Source organism: Ascaphus truei, chromosome 7 (assembly GCF_040206685.1).
Source record: "Ascaphus truei isolate aAscTru1 chromosome 7, aAscTru1.hap1, whole genome shotgun sequence".
Lineage (NCBI taxonomy): Eukaryota > Metazoa > Chordata > Amphibia > Anura > Ascaphidae > Ascaphus > Ascaphus truei.
The window spans coordinates 48,990,384-49,010,992 of record NC_134489.1 but is presented as its reverse complement, the minus strand read 5'-3'; the positions used below and the strand labels follow the sequence as shown (position 1 = coordinate 49,010,992).

Genomic DNA, 20,609 nt, shown 5'->3' with positions numbered 1-20,609 from the left:
AGTCGGGATGGTGCATAGCGAGAAATTAGGGCTGAGATGTGAGGAACAGAAGAGTGTAAAGCTTTAAAAGCGAGGAGAATTGAGTGTGAAATGTGTGATTTGATAGGATGCCAGAAGAGTGATTTCAGCAGGGGAGACGCTGAGACAGATTTAGGAAAAAGTTGAGTTATTCTGGCAGCTGCGTTAAGGATAGATTGTAGGGGATACAGGTGAGAGGCAGGAAGGCAGGACAGCAGGAAGTTACAGTAATCGAGATGGGAGAGAATGAGGGCCTGAGTCAAAGTTTTAGCAGTCGAGCAACAGAGGAAAGGGCGTATCTTTCTAATATTGTGGAGGAAAAAGCGACAGGTTTTAGATATGTTTTGAAAGTTTACTGGCTATGCCTATCTTTAACCCAGGCTGTGCTGAAAAAGCTGTGTAATACGGCAGGCATTAGCTTATAGGGATGCATATTAAAATGGATAAGAAGCAAAAGTGACACATTATGAATACTGATATGCATGTCATTACCCAGAAACCCTGACAACAATGGAAGCATTGTATGCTAAGAGATAATGAGGAAAGGCAGGTTTGTTGACCTGTCTGAGATAGGGTTGGGCAATATAATGATACCATAGTAATATTGGGATAATAGAAACTGATGGTAAGTCAATATTGGAGATGATTTATTACTGCTATATTACTTGGTGCTGGCTTGTGAGGTCAGAGGAGCAGCTTTGAAAGCTGCAGCGTGTCAGGAGCCATCTCTCACGTAGCTGCGAGACTTAGGCTAAGGCCCCGGTAACTCCGCTGCAACGCGCGCCCGCGAGATTGGCGGCGCGTGCAGCCGATTACCTCGTCTGGAGAGACCGGGGGGGTGGGGGGGCGTGGCGGGGGAGTGACGGGGGCGCGGCCATGACGTCACCCGGCAGGTTCGCCCTCATTGGCTGAACCGCCGGGGGGCGTGCCGTATCGCTCGACGCGAGTCCTGCTCTCAATTCTATTGAGAGCAGGAGTAGCTCGCGCCTCAGCGCTGCGGCCCCCCCTCGCAGCGGGCCCGGCGCCATTGAGGGGAGGGCTCTCGTGCGTGCAGCATCCGCCACAGCGGACGCTGTAGTAGGCAGCGGGGTCAAGCCCTTAGACATGCTCCTCTCGCTTTCCTCTTCCCTCTCCTATGCTCGGCCGTTCTTCACACAACAGTGAGGAGGAGCATCTTGCAGTTCCATGTGAGACGAAATGAGACTGTGTGCAGCATGAAAGCAAAAAGCCCTCTACTAGCAATCTTAACTCTTTCCACCCCCTTCGACTCAACCCCTTCCCCCTCAGACTCTTAACCCCTTTCCCACCCTCCCCACTAGAACCATTAACCCTTTATCCATGCCCCCTGGAACCCTTAACCTCACTTCTTAACCTCCCCCCTGGGACCCGTAACCCTTTCCTCCCAGGGACCATTAACTCATTCTTCCCACTCCCTCCTTGGACCTTTAACCCCTTTCTCCCATGTGGAACTGTAAACCCTTCCTTCCCCTCCCTCTTGGGACCCTTACCTCTTCCCCATATGACTTTTAAACACCCTCTTCCTCCCCCTGTGACTTAACCTTCACTTCCTCCCCCCCCCCCCTCCCAGAGGACTGCCATTGCTCTCCGGACCTGGTACTCCGCCTTTCCCCGCTGTCCAAATGCTACTCACACCTCTGGGCATCCTGTGGTTACTTTGAACTCCAATGGCCAGCCGACTTACCGATGCCTATGGGTTAGCTCGGGTAGCCTGTTTGGACATCGGTTCCGAATGTAAAAAGCACATTACATGATATTAAAGTATATTTTAATACACTTCTGAGTCTCTGGATACAGGGAGCGCGATTCACCAGTGAACACATGAAAAATAAAACATCACAGACAAACAATAGTGCAACTCTGTGTAGAAAAGCGGATCAGCAGGACCCGTGGCTCACTAAGATATAAATATATAACACAAAGTAATCACAAAATCAAAAGTTACTCCAAGGCAAATCTGCCCATATTAAGCGACAGAAACAGTTCCAAGATTCAAACAGATGGTGCATTGGGTATACAAGAACTGCAGCAGCGGTAGGCAGTAAAGACTTACAAGAAAGCCTTTTAAAAAAGGCATGTACAGGACAGGCAGTGTTCTGGCAGAGGGGATGCACCAAAGTGGTGAACGCTGCGCTCGGCGTATCCTCCGGTCAGCGCGTCACAGTACTTCCGGGTTCAGGCCCTCCAGACAAGAGTTACATGTGACCGCTCTTGTTCTCTTGTTTTATTGGATGATCCTCTCCAGCACAGCAAGGTTTCCTGGCTCAGCCATTCTCTGCTCCACGTACAGCTCAGCTTCAAATAATTATTTCCCTGCACTCTAAATTATTCTTTACATTAGCTGCCGCTATCCAGTAAATGGGGAGCCGTGTTTGCATACATGTGCACAAAGCTACAGCGTGTCTTGTAAAACAAATATTAAGGACATTACACTACAAACTCATCCTATATTAGACATCTCGGGAACATGCATGTGCACATGTATGCAAACACGGCTCCCCATTTACGGGATAGCGGCAGCTAATGTAAAGAATAATTTAGAGTGCAGGGAAATAATTATTTGAAGCTGAGGATCATCCAATAAAACAAGAGGACAAGAGCGGTCACGTGTAACTCTTGTGTGGAAGGCTTTCTTGTAAGTCTTTACTGCCTACCACTGCTGCGGTTCTTGTATACCCAATACTCCATCTGTTTGAATCTCGGAATTGTTTCTGTCGCTTAATATGGGCAGATTTGCCTTGGAGTAACTTTTGATTTTGTGATTACTTTGTGTTATATATTTATATCTTAGTGAGCCACGGGTCCTGCTGATCCGCTTTTCTACACAGAGTTGCACTATTGTTTGTCTGTTATGTTTTATTTTTCATGTGTTCACTGGTGAATCGCGCTCCCTGACTTTTCTCAACTACCAGCATACCCCAAGGATCTACTAGGAGGATCCGGTGAAGGTTGAGCTGCAGTTCATTCATCGTTTGTATAAAGCTTTATTTATTTTTATTTATTTTGAGTTTATTACTGCATTAGAGTATTTTGATTTATATACCTGCGGGAGTGCCTGGTGATTTTTTGTTTCTATCTGGATACAGGGGACAGAAATAGAAAAATATTGTAGTTTTATTTCTATCTGTCTTATTCCCCACACACTTTCCCTTGGACTCTGTTTGGACTCTCACAGTCTCCCTCAACAATATATACAGTTGGGGAACCCACAAACATTATACTGGTTGTGGGTCACCTTGGCACTAGCTGAGGTACCCCCCTTAACCTAGGGATTCCCTCAACTACAGGAATACATGTGTTATCCCTGTGCCTCATTCTCCTTTCTGGGCTGTGCTAAAGCAGCGTACAATAGTGGTGAGCCCAAATACGGCCTGAGATGGTTATCCGAGTGGCCAAAGGACCATCTGCTTCTGCCATTTTTGTTGCTCATGCAGCTACAGTAAGGGCCATTTTCACACTGAAACCCTCTTCATGGCAATTTACTGTATAGTATATAAATGATAAAAACTTGTGAACAGTCTAGATATATTTAAAATTACATTACAATACTGTTGTGAACCTTCTATTGATCCTCCCTTAAAAAACATTTTGGAAAGTACACCTGTAGTGGACAATCTTACCTCGAAAAGTGGCAAGTCATGGGACAAAAATTTTGGTAGGTTTACATCAATAATGGATCTGAGCAGCAACATTTCTTCATTTTCTGTTGGATATTTGAGCTGTTGAAAAAAAAAATAAAGAAGTTAAACAGCTGTGTCCTGTGTATACAGAAGTGCAAATGAACCCATTATTATTGTATATTAATGCGTACCAGGCTGACACCTCTGAGTTATTTTATGAAAAGACAACTGTGACGAAATGGGCAGCAGGACTTTCTAAATAAAGGTGATCCCAGAATGCCCAATTTCGCCCATTTCTATGTGGGCAACAAAGGGTTAATGTTGGGCACACAGGTGATGCCTATTTATTTATATGTTCAAATGTTTAAAAGCAGTGATACCACTCTGTTTAGGAGATTGTGGACTCTGAAAAAGAGTTGTAAATCCTGTAATCACAGTAAATATCAAACAATGTATGCCTGGATAAGGGAGCTCATTGTATGGGCATGTAGCCTTGTCGGTCCACCTTGGATTGTCCAGATTAAAATTTCTCTCCCAGCCGTGACAAACTTTCTGTGCAGGTTTTTTCTGCTGTAGCCATGCCTCCTCATCAGAGCTCATTGTGGACGCCCACCTCACGCCTGATTTTCAAAGTTGAAAGTGATGGGCTATGTGGAAACTGCGGTCTTAGTGTGTAGCATCAGCTGGCGCTGATTAGAGTACCAGATCTTTGGCAGTGAGGTACCCCATGATATGACAGACCCTTAAAAGTGGTGACCAAGTGGTGTGATCACTATCCTCAGTACTGGGACTACCTGCAGGTCTCCTGTACTGAGTAGGTTTGAGCCAAATTAACCTCCAGACACAGGAACACTGCAACAACTAGCACCTCAGTGATAGATCCCCTTTCCCTTTGCTGAATGTGAGCCAGTGAAGCATGGATCGGTGCCTGGTGGTTGGGCATCATGGAAGCGAATCTCTTAAGAGGGCAAGGCCACCAGGGGCCCATGACCCTGCTCGGGCCTGCACTAGCCGATTTGGGGCTCAATGCCACACCTCCACAGAAGATGGCCACAATCTAAGGAGAAGAAGTGGCTCAGTGAGTAAAGCCACTGACTCTGTAAACAATGACACTGAGTTTGAATCAGGTGGCTCTGGTTAAATTCCTGGTGTCAGCTCCTTGTGACCTTAGGCAAATCACTTTATCTTCCTGTGCCTCAGGCACCAAAATCATAGATTTTAAGCTCATCTGGGCTGGGACTGTATCTGTAAAAATGCCTATGTGCTGCGTACCATGCACTATACTGTAATTATGAAGCACTTTGAGTCCCATTGGGGAAAGGCACAATATTAAACATAGTTATTATCTCTTTGGACAGAGGGAATGAGTAGCCACATGGCTATGGCTCCAGCTGGACCAATATTGTGCCATAGTATTGTCCTTGTGATGGATTGTCTAATCAGGGGTCCATCAGGGCTTCAAATCCCTGGGGTTTCCACCTCGAGCTACAGGAGGTTCTGGCGGATCTAGCAAAACTGAGGCAGGGAATGTGGTGGCCATACAGCAGCTGCAGGAGCAGGACCCAAAGGATCTGGTGAAATGGACGCTAACAGTGGCATGTGAGATCCAGGCTGCTAGCAGCAGCAGGTCTCAGGAGTTACTTTTGCCCAATCTGGAGGCTCTGTGTGAGATCGGCCCCAGTCCTTCCGGGGTCCTCAAGGGGACAGCTCATGGTACGATTAGCACCAGGCCAGTGGAAGGTCTCCCCCCAGAGACTCTACGTGTGGACGGCCCCAATGCAGTGATCGCCCCAAGAAACAGATCCATGGTAAGGGGGGTGATCGGCACCAGACCGACAGTCCAGATTCCAGTTGGATCAGCGTGGAAGGGTACAAGCGGCATCCCCTACAGCAGCGACTTTGGGTGGGCTTGGCACAAGACCAGGAGCCTAGATCCAAGCAGGATCTGTGAGGCAGGAGGTGATCTGCACGCCGGCAATGCAATCCTGAAGGCGGAGAGGGTTCCTCCAGCAGCAGTATTAGCATTGCCTGGTCAGTGGTCCTCTGAGTCCAGAGCAGTGGATCAATGTGCCCTAAGTCAGAGGTGCTGGTCCTGACAGCACTAGTGACCAGGGGTAAATGTGGCCCCAAAGTGGCGACACCACACCAGGCTAGAAATCAGAGGCACATGTGGCACCTTGCCAGCAGAGTCTTACCCACTGAAATCGGCGGTCCAAGTGTGTTCTCTCATGAAGCCCTCAACCTGCTTTCTATCAATCTATCAAAAGATTCTATAAGATGAACACGTTCATTAACTGCATTAATTGCAATACTGAGTTTGTTATATATTTGCTTTCCTGTGGTTGTGGAAAGCGCTATGTGGGAAGAACTACCAGACCCCTTAAAATACGCACAATGGTGCATATCAGACTGATCAAAAATGGAGAGCGACACAGCATCCAGTCTCAAGACATTTTTTTAAATGCAGATTGGGTGGTGTTAAGAATGTTTATTTTCTGGGAATTGAACATACTGTATTGCAGTCAAGGAACGTGAGTAAAATGAAATTAATATTTTCGATCATAGGGAAGCATATTTGATTTTTGTTTAAAAACCCCACTCCCCGTATGGGTTTAAATACTGAGTGGAATCTAGGACACTATGAATGAAAATATATGCTTAATCTTATCCAGATTTCTGTATGTATAGGAAGAATATCAATGCACCTGCTATATACATAAGGGTTTAGGGTCTACAATACTCTAAACCTAAGAACCCTCCAGATGTACTATACTTAATTATGTTGATCATGTTTATTTATATATTTTGGTCAGTCAGAGATTAGGGAGGTTAATGCATGGCTAAGAAAGTGGTGTAGTAAGGAAGGGTTTGGTGTTTTTAAACTATATCTGATCCAGTAACATGCCAATAAGTCGGAAATGTATAGGCTTGTATCCTCTAATTTTCATATTAAATTCACAAAATGTCAATACAGCTGTGTTAAATTTCATATTCTTAAGAAACAGGATTTCAGCAATATTTTTATGAATTACTACCACATTCACTAAGAATTGTTTATTTACAAGCACCAAAAACATAGACTGCAACCTCATCTGGGCAGGCACAGTCTGTATAAATCCTATGTACAATGCTGCTTACCGCGCGCTATATTGTAATTGTGAGCGCTTTGAGTCTCATTGGGAGAAAAGCACTATATCAAATAAAGTTATTATTAGAAATGGGTAGTGATATTCATCTCATTTGCATATGGAACAAATACATTAACTCGGTGTTAAACAGAGCTATCAATATAATTAAGCTACATCTCATTGTTCGGAAAGCTTAATACCAATGTAATTGAATCAATATTGAATAGGGGCCTTTGTGTTTAATGTAATAACTCAACTTAGATCATTTATCATAATTCTACCATTTTCTCCACCCATTGGATGGGAGTCATGAAGCTGCGATGCAAGACATTGCACCCGATCTGGCTGTAACTGCCCTTCAAGTCAATGGCAGTTAGTGCAACATCGTGCGCGTTGTTCTGCATCACAGCTTCATGTCTCCCGTCCATCATCTTTAACACCCAATTACATTTTTTCATCCCCAAAAATACCCTTCGTTGTGCATATATTCACTTTTATATTTACCTTAAGATTGCCTGCAGCTGTTAGCACTGATTTCACTGCTCTCATTCCATAGTCGTAATGATGTTGGGATGATAATTGTTCTGAGCAAAGACGATACGTTGCTACAATTTTCACTGACAACGGTCGGGCTGTAACAAAGCCACAGGAATACAAAACTATCTCACCTATCATGGCATAGTCAGGTACCATCATGGCTACCGTCCTGAAGAGAGCCTGTTGGTAAATATTGAAAATAGTGCAACTATTAGAACAATAATCACTATACTACAGATGCAGCAACACTTAACATCTTCAATGCGACCTCCTCTCGTGGTCATGCGACTGCGATAATCACAGCACCAAAGGATTGATGCTGTGGGGGGGCCCATTGAGAAGCAGAGACTCCCCTGCCATGCTATTGTGGCGGACGCTGTCTCCAGGACCACAGACTTTTGCTTGTTCGTCCGTGGCACATACGACAAATATAATTTTGTGGAACAACAATTGCTTATATCACATATACGTCCCATGTTGTAATGAGATGTATTAGATTTTGCTGTGGAGGAAGAACTTTTTTCTTGCATCAAAACTGAGTTTGCATAAATCTCACTGCAAAAAAACTTTGAGTCAAATGTAAAAAACATTGTGCTTCTCAATACCCTTTTGCATAGCTCACTACATACCAATATGTTGTGAAATGCAGCAGTTAAATATATACCTTGAGATTGTCTGGAAGTTCTGAACGACCCGCATAACCCGGATTCATTGTAATAAAGACAGCGCAGGTAGGGTTCAGTTTTAATTCAGTGCCCTCAAATACTAACAAATCAGATCCCGTGCTGATACCTATGAGAAAACAAAACATGCAGCAATGTAATGATAATTATACCAACATAGATATCCCATGGAAAAAAGATATGATACTGTGACGGTGAGGGGGTAACCAGGCTTTATAAAAAAGGTTAAGCCAACTTGGTTGCCCCTGAACTGTGTTTTGGGGTCCTAGAGAGTCAGCTCTTGGGCCCGTGTATTGCACATGCATTAGTATGACTGTGTGCAAATTATGCGACATTAAAGGATTTTTCTGGGTTTTGCCTTTCCTGGGGTGCTGAGACCAGGAGATTTCTAGGCTGTAAGTTTCAGGGTGGGTTTGCAAGAGAAAGTCTTTACAGAATGTTGCTATGTATCGGGGTTCCAAAGTTACAGGGTACCCCAAAAGATGTATCCGGGAATAAAGTAAGATTATCGGGTATATCAAAGCACATTGCTCCAGGCAAACTCTACCCTGAAAAGTTCTTGCGACTCACCACCAGGGTGTCCTGCTGCAGCACAACGTGGAAGGGTACATGGGGCATGAAGGGGTTAATGCACCCCTGCAACATGCGGCTGGGTACAGGGTCCCTAGTATAAGGGGGGGGGGTGCCCAGTGTTTGCCCAGACGCCCTAAACCTAGTATAAAGGTTTGGGGGTTACTCTAGCCAAAGTTAAGGCTAGGAGAGTTTTAAAAGTAAAGTTAAAATGTTTAAAAGTCTAGAGTGCTGTGTGTATGAAATAAAGGCTAGTGTAAGGGGAACAGTTTAGTTACACTCTATTTCATACACCAAAGGGCTGTAACACATTTTAGCAGCAGAATGTATAAAAGTATATTTTATTAAGCAGCAGTGTTTTAAAATATGTTTCACTTTATACATGAAACATAAGGCAGTGTCATTCATCTCAAGGACAAAGGGAGGGAGGCTTATGGCTACCACAGCTTTGGTGCCAGTGAGTCTAATCCTAGGTCCGTAGATCAAAATCACACTAGCTGCCAGGGGTGTGAAAGCCATCTAAATAGGATAGCTGAGTTATGTGTCCAAATCCTGGGAGTATGGCAGGCCATCTGGTCAAGCAGTCACCTCCCTAGACTGAGAGGCACCTGGGGCTACATGACCAGTAGGAAATATGGCACTTTTCGCACATGCTCCTTTGCCTTGCTGAAGCTCAGGTGCCAGGTTTCACAAACCTGGCAAAGTGTGTGAGTGGCTAGAGATGAAGTTCACACGCTGCGGATTGGCTGTAATACTGCAGGGATGACTTTGAAAAAGTTATATAAAAGTGAGCAGCCAGCCCAGAGAGTGTGATTCAAAGTGTGTTCCAACATTTCAAAGGTCCAGGGTTTGTAACCTTCATGGAGGTGTCGGAACGAGCCAAAGAAGGCTTGCGGAGACAGCAAGGAAACAGATACAGGACTTTTAGCAGAAAAGCTTCTAAGTCACACTTTCAGTACCATTTGAAGTGGAAAGTGTGGGAGCTGCTGGGGGCTCATGCCGATTTGAGCTCCAGAACGTTTCGGACTAAGACCCTGTCAACCAACGGACTATCTAAAGACTTTATTTCAATCAGGAAAGTCAGTGTTTCAACCCCAAACCCCTAGTAAGTGTATTTTTTCTGCGTATTGTAATCCAATGTGTGTTTGCCTGTTTCTACGGAATAAATCGCACTTTATTTTACTTATTGGCTTTGCTCAGTGATATGATCCCGGTATACATGTGTAAGTACCTGGTCCCCCGTGACAGATACAAAATAAATACCTCTTTGGATGGTGAGAATCTGTTGTGCAACCACAGAGAGCACTTCTAGGTCAATTCTGTTAAACTCATCAAAGCAAGCCCAAGCGCCGCATGACAGTAAGCCCTAAAATAAAAATGCATGTTATCATATTATGTTAAGGGTACACCCTAAAACAATAAATAGTCTTCTTTTTATTAAACAAATATATTGTTTACAGGGTATTTTTTTATTTTTTTTGCAAGTTATAATTTATTTCCAATATACATAGACACCATGTAATATAAATACAATATGTGACATTTGCCGACATCCACTACATAATGTCCAGAACGTAATTAGCACAGGTATATACAATAATAATTTAAAAAAACTTAGAGGTGTTTGTGTGTGTGTGTGTGTGTGTGTGTGTGTGTGGGGGCCGGGGGGGGGGGGGGGTAAAGAGGATGGGGGCTTCCACTCCAGGTCGGCTCTGACTTAAGAACTCCCCCACTCCTGTTACTCTCGTTCCACTCTGTGAGTGGTCTTAGATCTTCCAAGCCTCTATTTTAGTATACACTAGCTGAGAGACCCGGCGTTGCCCGGGATGTAAATGCGTAATAGGTAGTATTATTTATAACTCGTGGAACAATAGGTGAGTATTTGTTGTAAAGGTTTCGGGGGGGGAGAAAGGGGAGCGGGGGGGGGGAGAAAGGGGAGCGGGGGGGGGGGAGAAAGAGGAGCGGGGGGGGAAGGGGAGTGGGGGGGAAAGGGGATTGGGGGGGGGGGGTGGAGAGCAGTGGGCATATGTATTGTCATAATTTATGTATGGGCATTTCCCCCCCCTCCTCCGTGCATCCGTCCCCCTGCTGGTTCGGCTGGTGGCCCCCCCCGTTCCCCGTGACTCCCCCCCCGTTCCCCGTGACTCCCCCCCCCCCCCCCGTTCCCTGTGACTCGCGCTCCCCCCCCCCGGCGCCCGCTTGGTCCCCCGATGTGCCGTCCTGCTGAGTGAGGCGTGCAGGCGGCTGCAGGAAGCGCCCTGTGTGGGCCTAAGACTCGCGCTCCCCCCCCCCCCGGCGCCCGCTCGATGTGGCATCTGGCTGAGCGGCGGTAGGAAGCGCCCTGTGTGTGTGGGCCTGAGGCTGAGGCGGGACGCGCAGTGGGCCTGAGGCTGAGGCGGGACGCGCAGTGGGCCTGAGGCTGAGGCGGGACGCACAGTGACTTACCTGAGCGGGTGGTAGCGCCGGGGAGGTAAGGGAGCGCCTGGGTAGGAGGGCCGCGCTTCCCGTCTGGAGCCAGTGCAGGACGGCGCACGTGAGGGGGGGGGGGATGGGGGCGGACAGAGGGTGTGTGTGTGTGTGTATAGAGCTGCTGTGTTGTGTGTGTGTGTGTGTATAGAGCTGCTGTGTTGGGTGTGTGTGTGTATAGAGCTGCTGTGTTGTGTGTGTGTGTGTGTGTGTATAGAGCTGCTGTGTTGTGTGTGTGTGTGTGTGTGTGTGTATAGAGCTGCTGTGTTGTGTGTGAGTGTGTGTATAGAGCTGCTGTGTTGTGTGTGTGTGTAGAGCTGCTGTGTTGTGTGTGTGTGTGTGTGTGTGTGTGTATAGAGCTGCTGTGTTGTGTGTGTGTGTGTGTGTGTGTGTGTGTGTGTGTGTGTGTGTGTGTGTGTGTGTGTGTGTGTGTGTGTGTGTGTGTGTGTGTGTGTGTGTGTATAGAGCTGCTGTGTTGTGTGTGTGTGTGTGTGGGCCGTCACTCCGCCTCAGGCCAATGAGAGGTGTGCGGGGGCGGGCGACCCAAGGGACCAATGAGATTTCCCCTAGGGACACCGGACATCCAGGCAGGCAAACATACAGTGCTTTCACTAATATAGTATAAGATTGAGCAGATGAACCAAACCACTACTTATGGAACTACTGTGATCAGAACATTTAAACGCATAGGAGATACCGGCACCCCATACTGGGGCCTGTAACTCAGGAAGCATGGCGTCCCTGGACCTGAAATGAATGCGGCTCAGCTTCGGAAACCACTGCTCCTGTACACTAGTATTAACATTTAAATAAAAGCAGTGTGATCACCTGTGAGAGCTGTGCAGGGAGAGGCATCCATCTCTGTGCAGCTCTCTATGCAGCTCTTACAGACTGCGGCCAGATCGTACAGGGGAGAACTTTGAGAGAGGCTGAGATCACACAGCTGCTGCGCCACACGGTTTTGGCATTTTCCTACCTCATGACTTGTGACTTATGGAAATGGTTTCAGATTATTTCTGAATACCGTGATAACACAAATGACAAACCGTTCGTGGGGAACATGCCACACCATTCGAGATGGCAGCAAAGTTATCAAACCGTACTAAAAAAGGCTCCAATGAGTCCTTATCGCAAAGAACTTACAGGCTAATTAAGATGCTTAAGGCACAGAGGGATAAATGGACAAGGTCACAAGGAAGCCTAGACTGGGATTAAAGCAAGATTCACCTGCTTCAATGGCAGTGTTTTACCTTTCAGTTACTCTTCAGCCAAAATAGAAATACTAAATGAGACTGTTCTTATCATTCTTACACTTTTGATGTGGAGTTAGTTAGGAGGTACTGTATTGATGAATTAACTGTATATTGTTTATTTCCTACATTTATTTCCCGATAACTTGCATACATTACCTTAAAGAATTTTCCTAAAGCAAGGTAGTCCAATCCATCAGAACAATTAAAAACAACACATTGTTTTGCCACTGCTTTTGCCAAGTCCTTGGTAGTTTCAGTTTTTCCTGTGCCAGCAGGGCCTTCAGGAGCTCCACCCAAATGAAGGTTAAGAGCCCCAAATAAAGTTCTGCAATTAAAAAAAAATTATATTGATGATCGGAACATAGTATGACATTATTTTTGATTTTTAAAAATTCTCATTTAAATTTCCCACTGGGGTAGAGAAAAAAATAAGAACAGTGAAAATACACACAGGATTTCACACAATAACAAAGTTACAGATGAGCACAACTTCACTCCAACATAGGATTGGAACACTTTACAGTGAAGTAAGGGTAGGTCAAAAAAATGGTGCGATAGTAGGACAGCGAAGTGCATAATTGTGATGGTGAGGGGGTAAGCAAGTTCAACAATAAAGGTTAAGCTTGTCTGGTTACCTCTGATCCATGTATTGGGGTTCGGGAGTGTCAGCTCTTGAGCCCAGTGAGTGTTAATGCATTCTGTAAAAATGTGCGACAATAAAGAATGTATGTGTTTTTACCTTTTCAGGAGTGTCAGCAAGCAGAGATTGCTGGGCTATGAGTTTCAATGGGGGTTTAATAGAGAAAGTGTTGACAGAATGTGCCTAGCTAGTCGGGGTCCAGAGTTGCTGGATATACCAAAAATGTACCCGGGAATCAGGTTGAATTCCCGGATACATACAGTATAAGCACATTGCTCCGGCAAAGTCTCCCCTTGAAAATGCTTGACTCACCGCTAGGATTCCCTGCTTCAGCACAGACCAGAAAGGTAAATGGGGCATAGGGGTGTGTGGTATTCCTAGAATGATAAAGTGGTCCCCAGTATAAGGAGGGATGCCCAGTTAATGCCCAGGTCACCCAGAATTCAGTATAGGGGTTCTGGGGGTACTCCAACCATACATAAGGTTGCAAGGAGTTTTTAAAGTCTAAGTCCATTATAGTGTGTGGGGAATATGGCTAGTAGGAATAAAAGTGCAGGATTCTTATTTTATTCCCCATAACCACAAGACTTAGAGAAGTATAAAGTATATATTTCATTAAACAGTATGTTTAAAGTGTGTATATGCTTGTGCACAGTAATATGAGCTGGGACTCCAGGTCCAGGGTTCCGAGAGACCATGTGGCTACAAAGCTTGGTGCCATCAAGTCTGCTCAGGTCCCGGACATGAGAGCCTCAGAGGTTGCCAAGTGTGAAATCCATTTGGGTACCGGAGTTAGCCTCAAGTACTCATGTCCTGGGGTGACTGGATGTAATCGGACCGCCATTTGCCCCAACCCAGACTTTGAGGAGCCTAACTCAGTGGGTGTCTTCTGCATGACAAGTGGCAGAGGTGCCAAGTTGGCGCATGCCCTTGTCAGATTCTGAATCCACGCTTGCCTGGCTTCAGTAGACTGCCAGCGCTCTGATTGGCTGGTAGGAATATTCCCACGCTCGGATTGGCTGTAGTATTTCATGAAAGAACTCTGAAATACTATAAGAAATCCTCAGCCAATCCGGAGATCAGATTCTAAGCTCCAGAACAGCAGCGGCAAATTTGAAACGACCAAAAGATGCTCTTGGAGAAATAGCAGCTAGCCAGCTTCAGATACAGTATTTAAGGGAGAGAAGTCCCACTTTTCGGGGCCAAGTTCTGAGAATTGAACGTATCAGTTGTGGCTAGGATTGCAAGCCAAAAACAGTTCCAGGACTTTTGGGACTAACTTCCGGTCAAGGGATTTCAGCGCCTCGGGAAGAAAGAGAGCGGTAGTGTCAGGAACTTCAAGCCGATTTGAGTTCCAGGACATTTGGGACTAGGTCCCGGTAAACTAAAAACTTTGTTTCTTTGTCTATTTCAACCAGGAAAACTTAGTTATTTTCCCCAGACCCCCAGTAAGTGTGTCTTTCTCATGTATTTTGTGTTTCATTGTGCTTAGCCTATTTTAAGTGAATAAATCACAATTTATTTTACCACCTTGTTTTGCTCAGTGTTATGATCCCGGTATAAAAGGTGTAAATGCATGGTCTCCCGTGACAATAATAAGATATGGAAGTTTGACATCTGACAATATGGGGGCATGTCTTGTATAGATTGAGATAGGATTAAGCACTGTCCTTGGTACAACTACAGTATGTGGTATAATTTGCTTTATTCTATAAAATAACTTTCAACTTCAGAGATAATCTATACTGTACAGTGTCAGGGGAACAGATATCACCATAGCTATGGTCCCAATGCTGGAAATAGAAGTTGAGGGGGATTCACTTCCATTTTCATCACCCCCAATAAAATGAGCAAGTGATTATGATGTTCCTGGTACGTTTTAAGGGATTGTGGCATGTCAGGGCCAATGCTATACCAGGTACGTCATAATTGCACTATAAGGGTTAAGAAAAGAAGCTAAGAGCATTCAATATACAGCATTTGAGACCTGATGAATGGAGACGGTTAACTCTCAAAATCTTGTCAATCTAAAATGTAGTTAGTTAATTAAAAAGTACAGTATCTAGTGCAGATATTTTGCACCATTATGCTCCAGTTTTGCAACCTTGAGACTTCAATAAAGAACTTTCTTACTTTCCACAACACACTCAAAAATAGTGCATAGCTACTTTCCCCTCAAGAAGCCAAGGTTTGTACTACTTACATCTGCAGTCCACATCACCTACCACATGAACATTTCCCTGGCAGTAAATTGCCTTGATGGTGACGGAAATTCATTGCAGGAAGTGATGTCACTGCTGGCAGAAGAGGCCATCAGCGAGGTCAGTGTTGCCACCTCCCACCAGTCACCGTAAAGGAGAAGGAGGACCACACACACACACACACAAACACACACCACCCGCCCCCACCCGTAACAAACTTCTGTGCCACGGCTCCCCTGAGATGATCTCCTCTTCGGATGGGGGCTGCGAGATCCGGGTGCTGTGTCCCCGCTGCTCCACCGGGGGAAGGAGAGAGGCGGGGTCTGCTCCGAGCCGCGGGACTCGGAAAGCTCATTTCCGGTAACGGGGGAAGAGGAGGGGGGAAGAGCGCGCTGAGTTCCCGCAGCACTGCTGGAGGGAGGGGGGGTAGAGAGCTTAGCGTGCCGTGTCCCCATAGCACAGAGGGAGGGAGAGGGGATAGCGCTGAGCGTGCCGTGTCTCTGTAGCTCGGAGGGGGGGAGAGCACTGAGCGCGCCGTGTCCCCGTAGCTCGGAGGGAGGGAAGAGCACTGAGCACGGTGTCCTCGGAGGGAGGAGGGGGGAGAACTGGGAGAGCCTGCAGGACATGCTGAGGACACCCTCCACCCCAGCACCACACTTGGAAGATACACACATTGACACACTGAAACACTGACACACACTGTGATACACATACAATGACTGACACACACACACTGATTGACAGACACACACAGTGACACACACACTGACTGACGTGTACACACACACACACACTGACTGGCGCACACACACACACACTGACTGGTGTGCGCACACACACTGACGCGCGCACACACACACAGTGACGCACACACAGTGACACAAACGAGGAATTCACAGTTACTATAAATATAGAAGTGTAAATAGCTAAAACATGCGTTCTAAGTCAAATTTCTTTGCGTTTTGGCACTGAAATTGTATTTTGATTTTTAATTAAAAACATCACCATCACAAATACACACTTTTTTTCTTTACTTTACCTGTAGCATCTATCTGTTAGAGGGGTAATAACCAATCTAGGGGTATTGCCAAGATATTCATATCCATATTGCAAGCCTGCATTAATCATATTTGTTTGTAGATGGCCTTCCTGAAAAGAAAACGTATTGATAGATAGTTATACATTTCTAAGGCAAAGGCACATATTTTGCATCTTTTTCACCTATTGAATGAAAGGGGCATATTTTTTGTACAATGCATGGCAACCCAAGACTTAGGACCATATTTACCAAGCAATCTTTGGCTATAAGACACCTAACAGCCAATCAAAGTAAATGGGATTTAAGGTGCCTTCCAGTTTCAGAAGGTAGGCCATGGCAGAAAACTGCTTAGTAAACATGGGCCCACATGACATACATTAAAATCCTTGAGTGTAAGTTTATTTGTGAAAACAGAACTCTATACAGCAGCAGTGAGAATCAATATAAAAATGATATAATAAAGAAAGTACAGTAATATGGCATTTTATTAAAAAAACACCACTGTACTGCAAATAAATAAGTATTGTTTGCATAAAAGATACATAGTCGTCATTATTAACAAATTGTAAAAATGCCAGAGAAAGATTTAAAAATAAAATATATATTTTTTCATGGATGGCACATTTATACTGTGTATGCCTCTCTTCAAACGTGTACAGTACTTGGAAGGCACAGAGAGACAAGGCAGTGCGGCCAAAACCATACATTCAATATACTGTACAGTGAAAGTGTTTTTCTGCACTGGAGAAGGTTTTAGTCTAATATATTTCAATGAACTAAACTGTTTTCCAGAAGAGATGGCCCTGGGTGATCAAAAACTTTGTGCATTGCTAAAGTGACCGTTAGGGCCATATTTACAATGTAGTCTCCTGCCATATGGCACCTTCTGGCGCTGGAAAACACTCACAGCCCATCCAAATCAATGAGCTGTAAGGTGTCTTCCAGTGTCAGAAGGTGTTTTATGGCAGAAGAGTGGCTAGTAAATATGGGCCATAATTTACTTGGCTTCAATAATTATTACATATATATATACATTTATTAAAATACATCCTATAGTAACATACACAGAACGTTTGGAAGCTGAAAATAAAAGGGTTTTCTGTTCACTACTTACCTCCCAGTAATATCTAAGTTGACTCAACCATTCAAAATCATTTCCATCACTAACTCGTTTTTTAACCAAAGCTGCAAGGACATCTCTCGCATGAACATCCAGTACCACAAGTGCCCCAAGTGTCACACGATTCTGTTTTGACAATGTTCCACGCACCAAAGCAACAATGTCGTCAATCTGTTTATTACAATCTTCAAGGTATTTCTCAAGTGCCTGGATTCATGAAAGAAATATAAGCACAAGTCACTATATGTGATAGTATTCACAACAAAAGACTTTCTGCCTGTTGCATTGATCTCAGACCATAAATCAAGATGGTAATATAACATGTACATTATCTGAATTTTTTTTTTTTTACTTTTTTCCCCCATTATTGTGTTTTTTATACTTGGGGTCTTGGGAGGGAGCACACAAATGCTACCCTGTGGCTATATGCCCTTGCTCCTCCTAGAAGGATAGATCCATACTAACTAGGGATAAACACTGTCCAACACTGGAATGTGTTATATGGAATAGCACTGCTTAGTAAATAGGTTACTATAAAATGGGTCATTGTCAATGTCTGAGACAATAATAGAACATCACTCTGACAACATTTTTTGATAATGACTGTCATGGGAGACCACGCAGTTTACACCTTTTTATCGGGATCATTCATTGAGCAAACCAGGATAATCAAATAAATTGTAGTTTATTCACTTAAAATAAGCATACACACAATGGAACACAAATTACATAAGAAATACACACTTACTTGGGACCCGGGGCACACAACTAGACTTTCCTAGCTGAATTGAACGTAAAGCAAGAGTCTTTAGTTGACCAGAACTTAGCCCAAATGTCCTGGAACTCATATTGGCATGAAGTTCCTGACGCCACCGCTCTCTTTCCTCCGGAGGACTTGAAATCACTTCAACGGGAGTTAGCTCCAAACGCCTTGAAATTTCGGATGCCAGTCTCTTGCTATTTTCTCCGAGAACATCTTTTGGTACATTCAAATTTGCCGCTGCTGTTCAGGCACTTAGAATCTGATAACCGGATTGGCTGAGGGATTCTCATAGTATTTTGGAACTCATTCTCAAAATACTACAGCCAATCCCAGCGTGGGAACTTTCTCACCAGCTAATCAGAGTGATGCTAGTCTTCTAAAGCCGGGCAAGCAGGACTTCTGAATCAGCCACGGGCATGCGCAAGTTTGCCACCTGAGCCACTTGCTATTCAGAAAGCCACCTGCTGGATTAGGCTCCTCACAGTCTGGTGGGGCCAATGGTAGTCCAGAGGACTTCCATTCATCCCAGGATGTGGGTACTCGAGTCTAAACCTCCTGCCCAAATGTCCGTCACATCTCTGGCATCCTCTGTGGCTTTCGTGTCCGATGTCTGAGTAGACACACTGGTACCAAGTTGGTAGCCCAGTGGCCTGTCAGAACATTGGATCTGAAAGTCCCAGGTCTTGCTGTGCACAAAGCATATATGTATTTTAAAAACACTTTGTTAATAAAATATACACATTAAACTATTCTAAGTCTTCTGGTATGGGAAATAGAATAAAAAGCTGCACTGTACATCTTACTAGCCATATTCCCAATACACTATAAAATAGACGTAGACTTTTAAAACTCCTCACAACCTTATGAATGGTTGGAGCACCTCAGAACCCCTTTACAGGTTCTTGGTGACCTGGGCATTACCTGGGTATCCCCCTTAACCCAGGGACCCCTTGACAAGTCCAGGGACACCTCACAACCCTATGCCCCATTTACCTTTCTGGTCTGTGCTGAAGCAGGGAATCCTAGCGGTGAGTCGTGCAAGCGTTTTCAAGGGGAGATTTTGCCGGGACAATGTGCCTATATGGATGAAGGAATCCGACCTGATTCCCGGGTACATTTGTGGGGTATCCAGCAACTCTGGACCCTGACTAGCTAGGCACAACACTTTCTCCGCAAAACCCCCCTTGAAACTCAAAGCCCAGCAATCTCTGCTTGCTGGCACTCCTGGAAAGGTAAAAACACATAAAATCATTATTGTCGTATCATTTTACAATATGGTTATACAACAGTTAGGCTCAAGATCTGACACTCTTGAACCCCAACACACGGATCAGGGGTAACAAAACGGGCTTAAACCTTTGATAGCCTGGTTACCCGACACAATGACAGACTAGGACTGTTTGTTAACCTACCTACTGACTTAGCAATAGAAATAGCCAGGAAGGGGTTTCCAGCTTCTCAGTTTTTGACGGGTCTGTCTGGTATTTAAAAGGTTTGTGGACGGTGATGGTCCAATAAAAAATGTACAAGATTAAAGTTGTTGTTTTTTGGACTAACACAAAGGATTTTTAGCTGCTGATTTAAGGGATATAGCTGCCAATCACTGCTGAGGCATGGTAAATTGTGGTCCAGAATCCCCTTCCTTTCTCGTACAGCCACCGAGATTGATCAGTTCCCACATCATAGGAATATTATTGGTTTGCTCTCTGCTAAGGTTCAGAACATCTGACATGACAAGGTGGGAACATATATAACTGGTGGAGGCAGGGTGGGGAAGTATAAAGCTGGGTAGAGGGAGGTTGCATACAAAGATGAAAGAGGGAAAAGTGGGAGAGAAACAAATAGTAAGAATAGGAGTGGTGGAGAGTGAATGGGCATCTTGGGGGAGAATGAGCACAGTAAGGGGTAGAGATAGAATACTGTGGCAAAGGAAGGGAGAATGTTATACAGCATTTGTGGATATTCTTTATTAAAACCATCTATGCATGTTTTAGAACAAGCATGTGTAGCCCTGGTCTCCAGCGGCTCCTAGAGACCCCCCTCCTTTGGAGCAGCGCGGTCGCGGGTGCCGCCGGAGCCAGCTAGGGACCCGACGGCTGCTTCCAAAGGTGGGGGCCGGAGCAGGGAGCAGCACGTTACCTCGGAGATGCGGCCAATTGCCGGGGACGCGATCGGGCCATTGCTAGGGCCACGGTCGTGTCGCTAGGGTCCCAGCGGCTCACGGAGCCGCCATTGCCAGGTGCGTTGCGCATGCGCAGGGGCTAGGAGCGCCGGGAGGCCCACAGATAGGTCGCGCATGCGCAGTGAGAAGCCTGCGAACCCTAACCTACCAGGGAAGGCTCTTGGAAGGGACTATAAGTCCCATGAGCCTCTGCCGAGCCCCACGTGACGCCAGGGAACCAATAGGGCCTAGGATCTCCCTAGAGGGAGAAAAACGATACATTTCGCGCGCTGAGCCCACGCTAGTTAGTTGGAGCTGGGGAGCAGAAGGGGAAGGAAGGGTGTAGGGAGCAAGTGAAGCTCCTGCACCACGTAAGGTCCCCATATCCCAGG

The 20,609-nt window shown here is 45.3% G+C and overlaps 1 protein-coding gene across 1 annotated transcript in view; it reads right to left on the bottom strand.

Annotated features, from left to right (window-relative positions):
• The window catches only part of DNAH7 (dynein axonemal heavy chain 7), a 330,067-nt gene that overhangs the window by 207,545 nt on the left and 101,913 nt on the right, over positions 1-20,609 (bottom strand). Inside the window, exons 22-28 of the mRNA XM_075610041.1 lie at positions 17,288-17,500; positions 16,174-16,283; positions 12,450-12,618; positions 9,838-9,940; positions 7,986-8,113; positions 7,289-7,501; positions 3,657-3,755 (exon numbers count right to left, since the gene is read on the bottom strand). Coding sequence (XP_075466156.1) covers positions 3,657-3,755; positions 7,289-7,501; positions 7,986-8,113; positions 9,838-9,940; positions 12,450-12,618; positions 16,174-16,283; positions 17,288-17,500 — 1,035 coding nt within the window. The remainder of the gene's footprint in view (positions 1-3,656; positions 3,756-7,288; positions 7,502-7,985; positions 8,114-9,837; positions 9,941-12,449; positions 12,619-16,173; positions 16,284-17,287; positions 17,501-20,609) is intronic.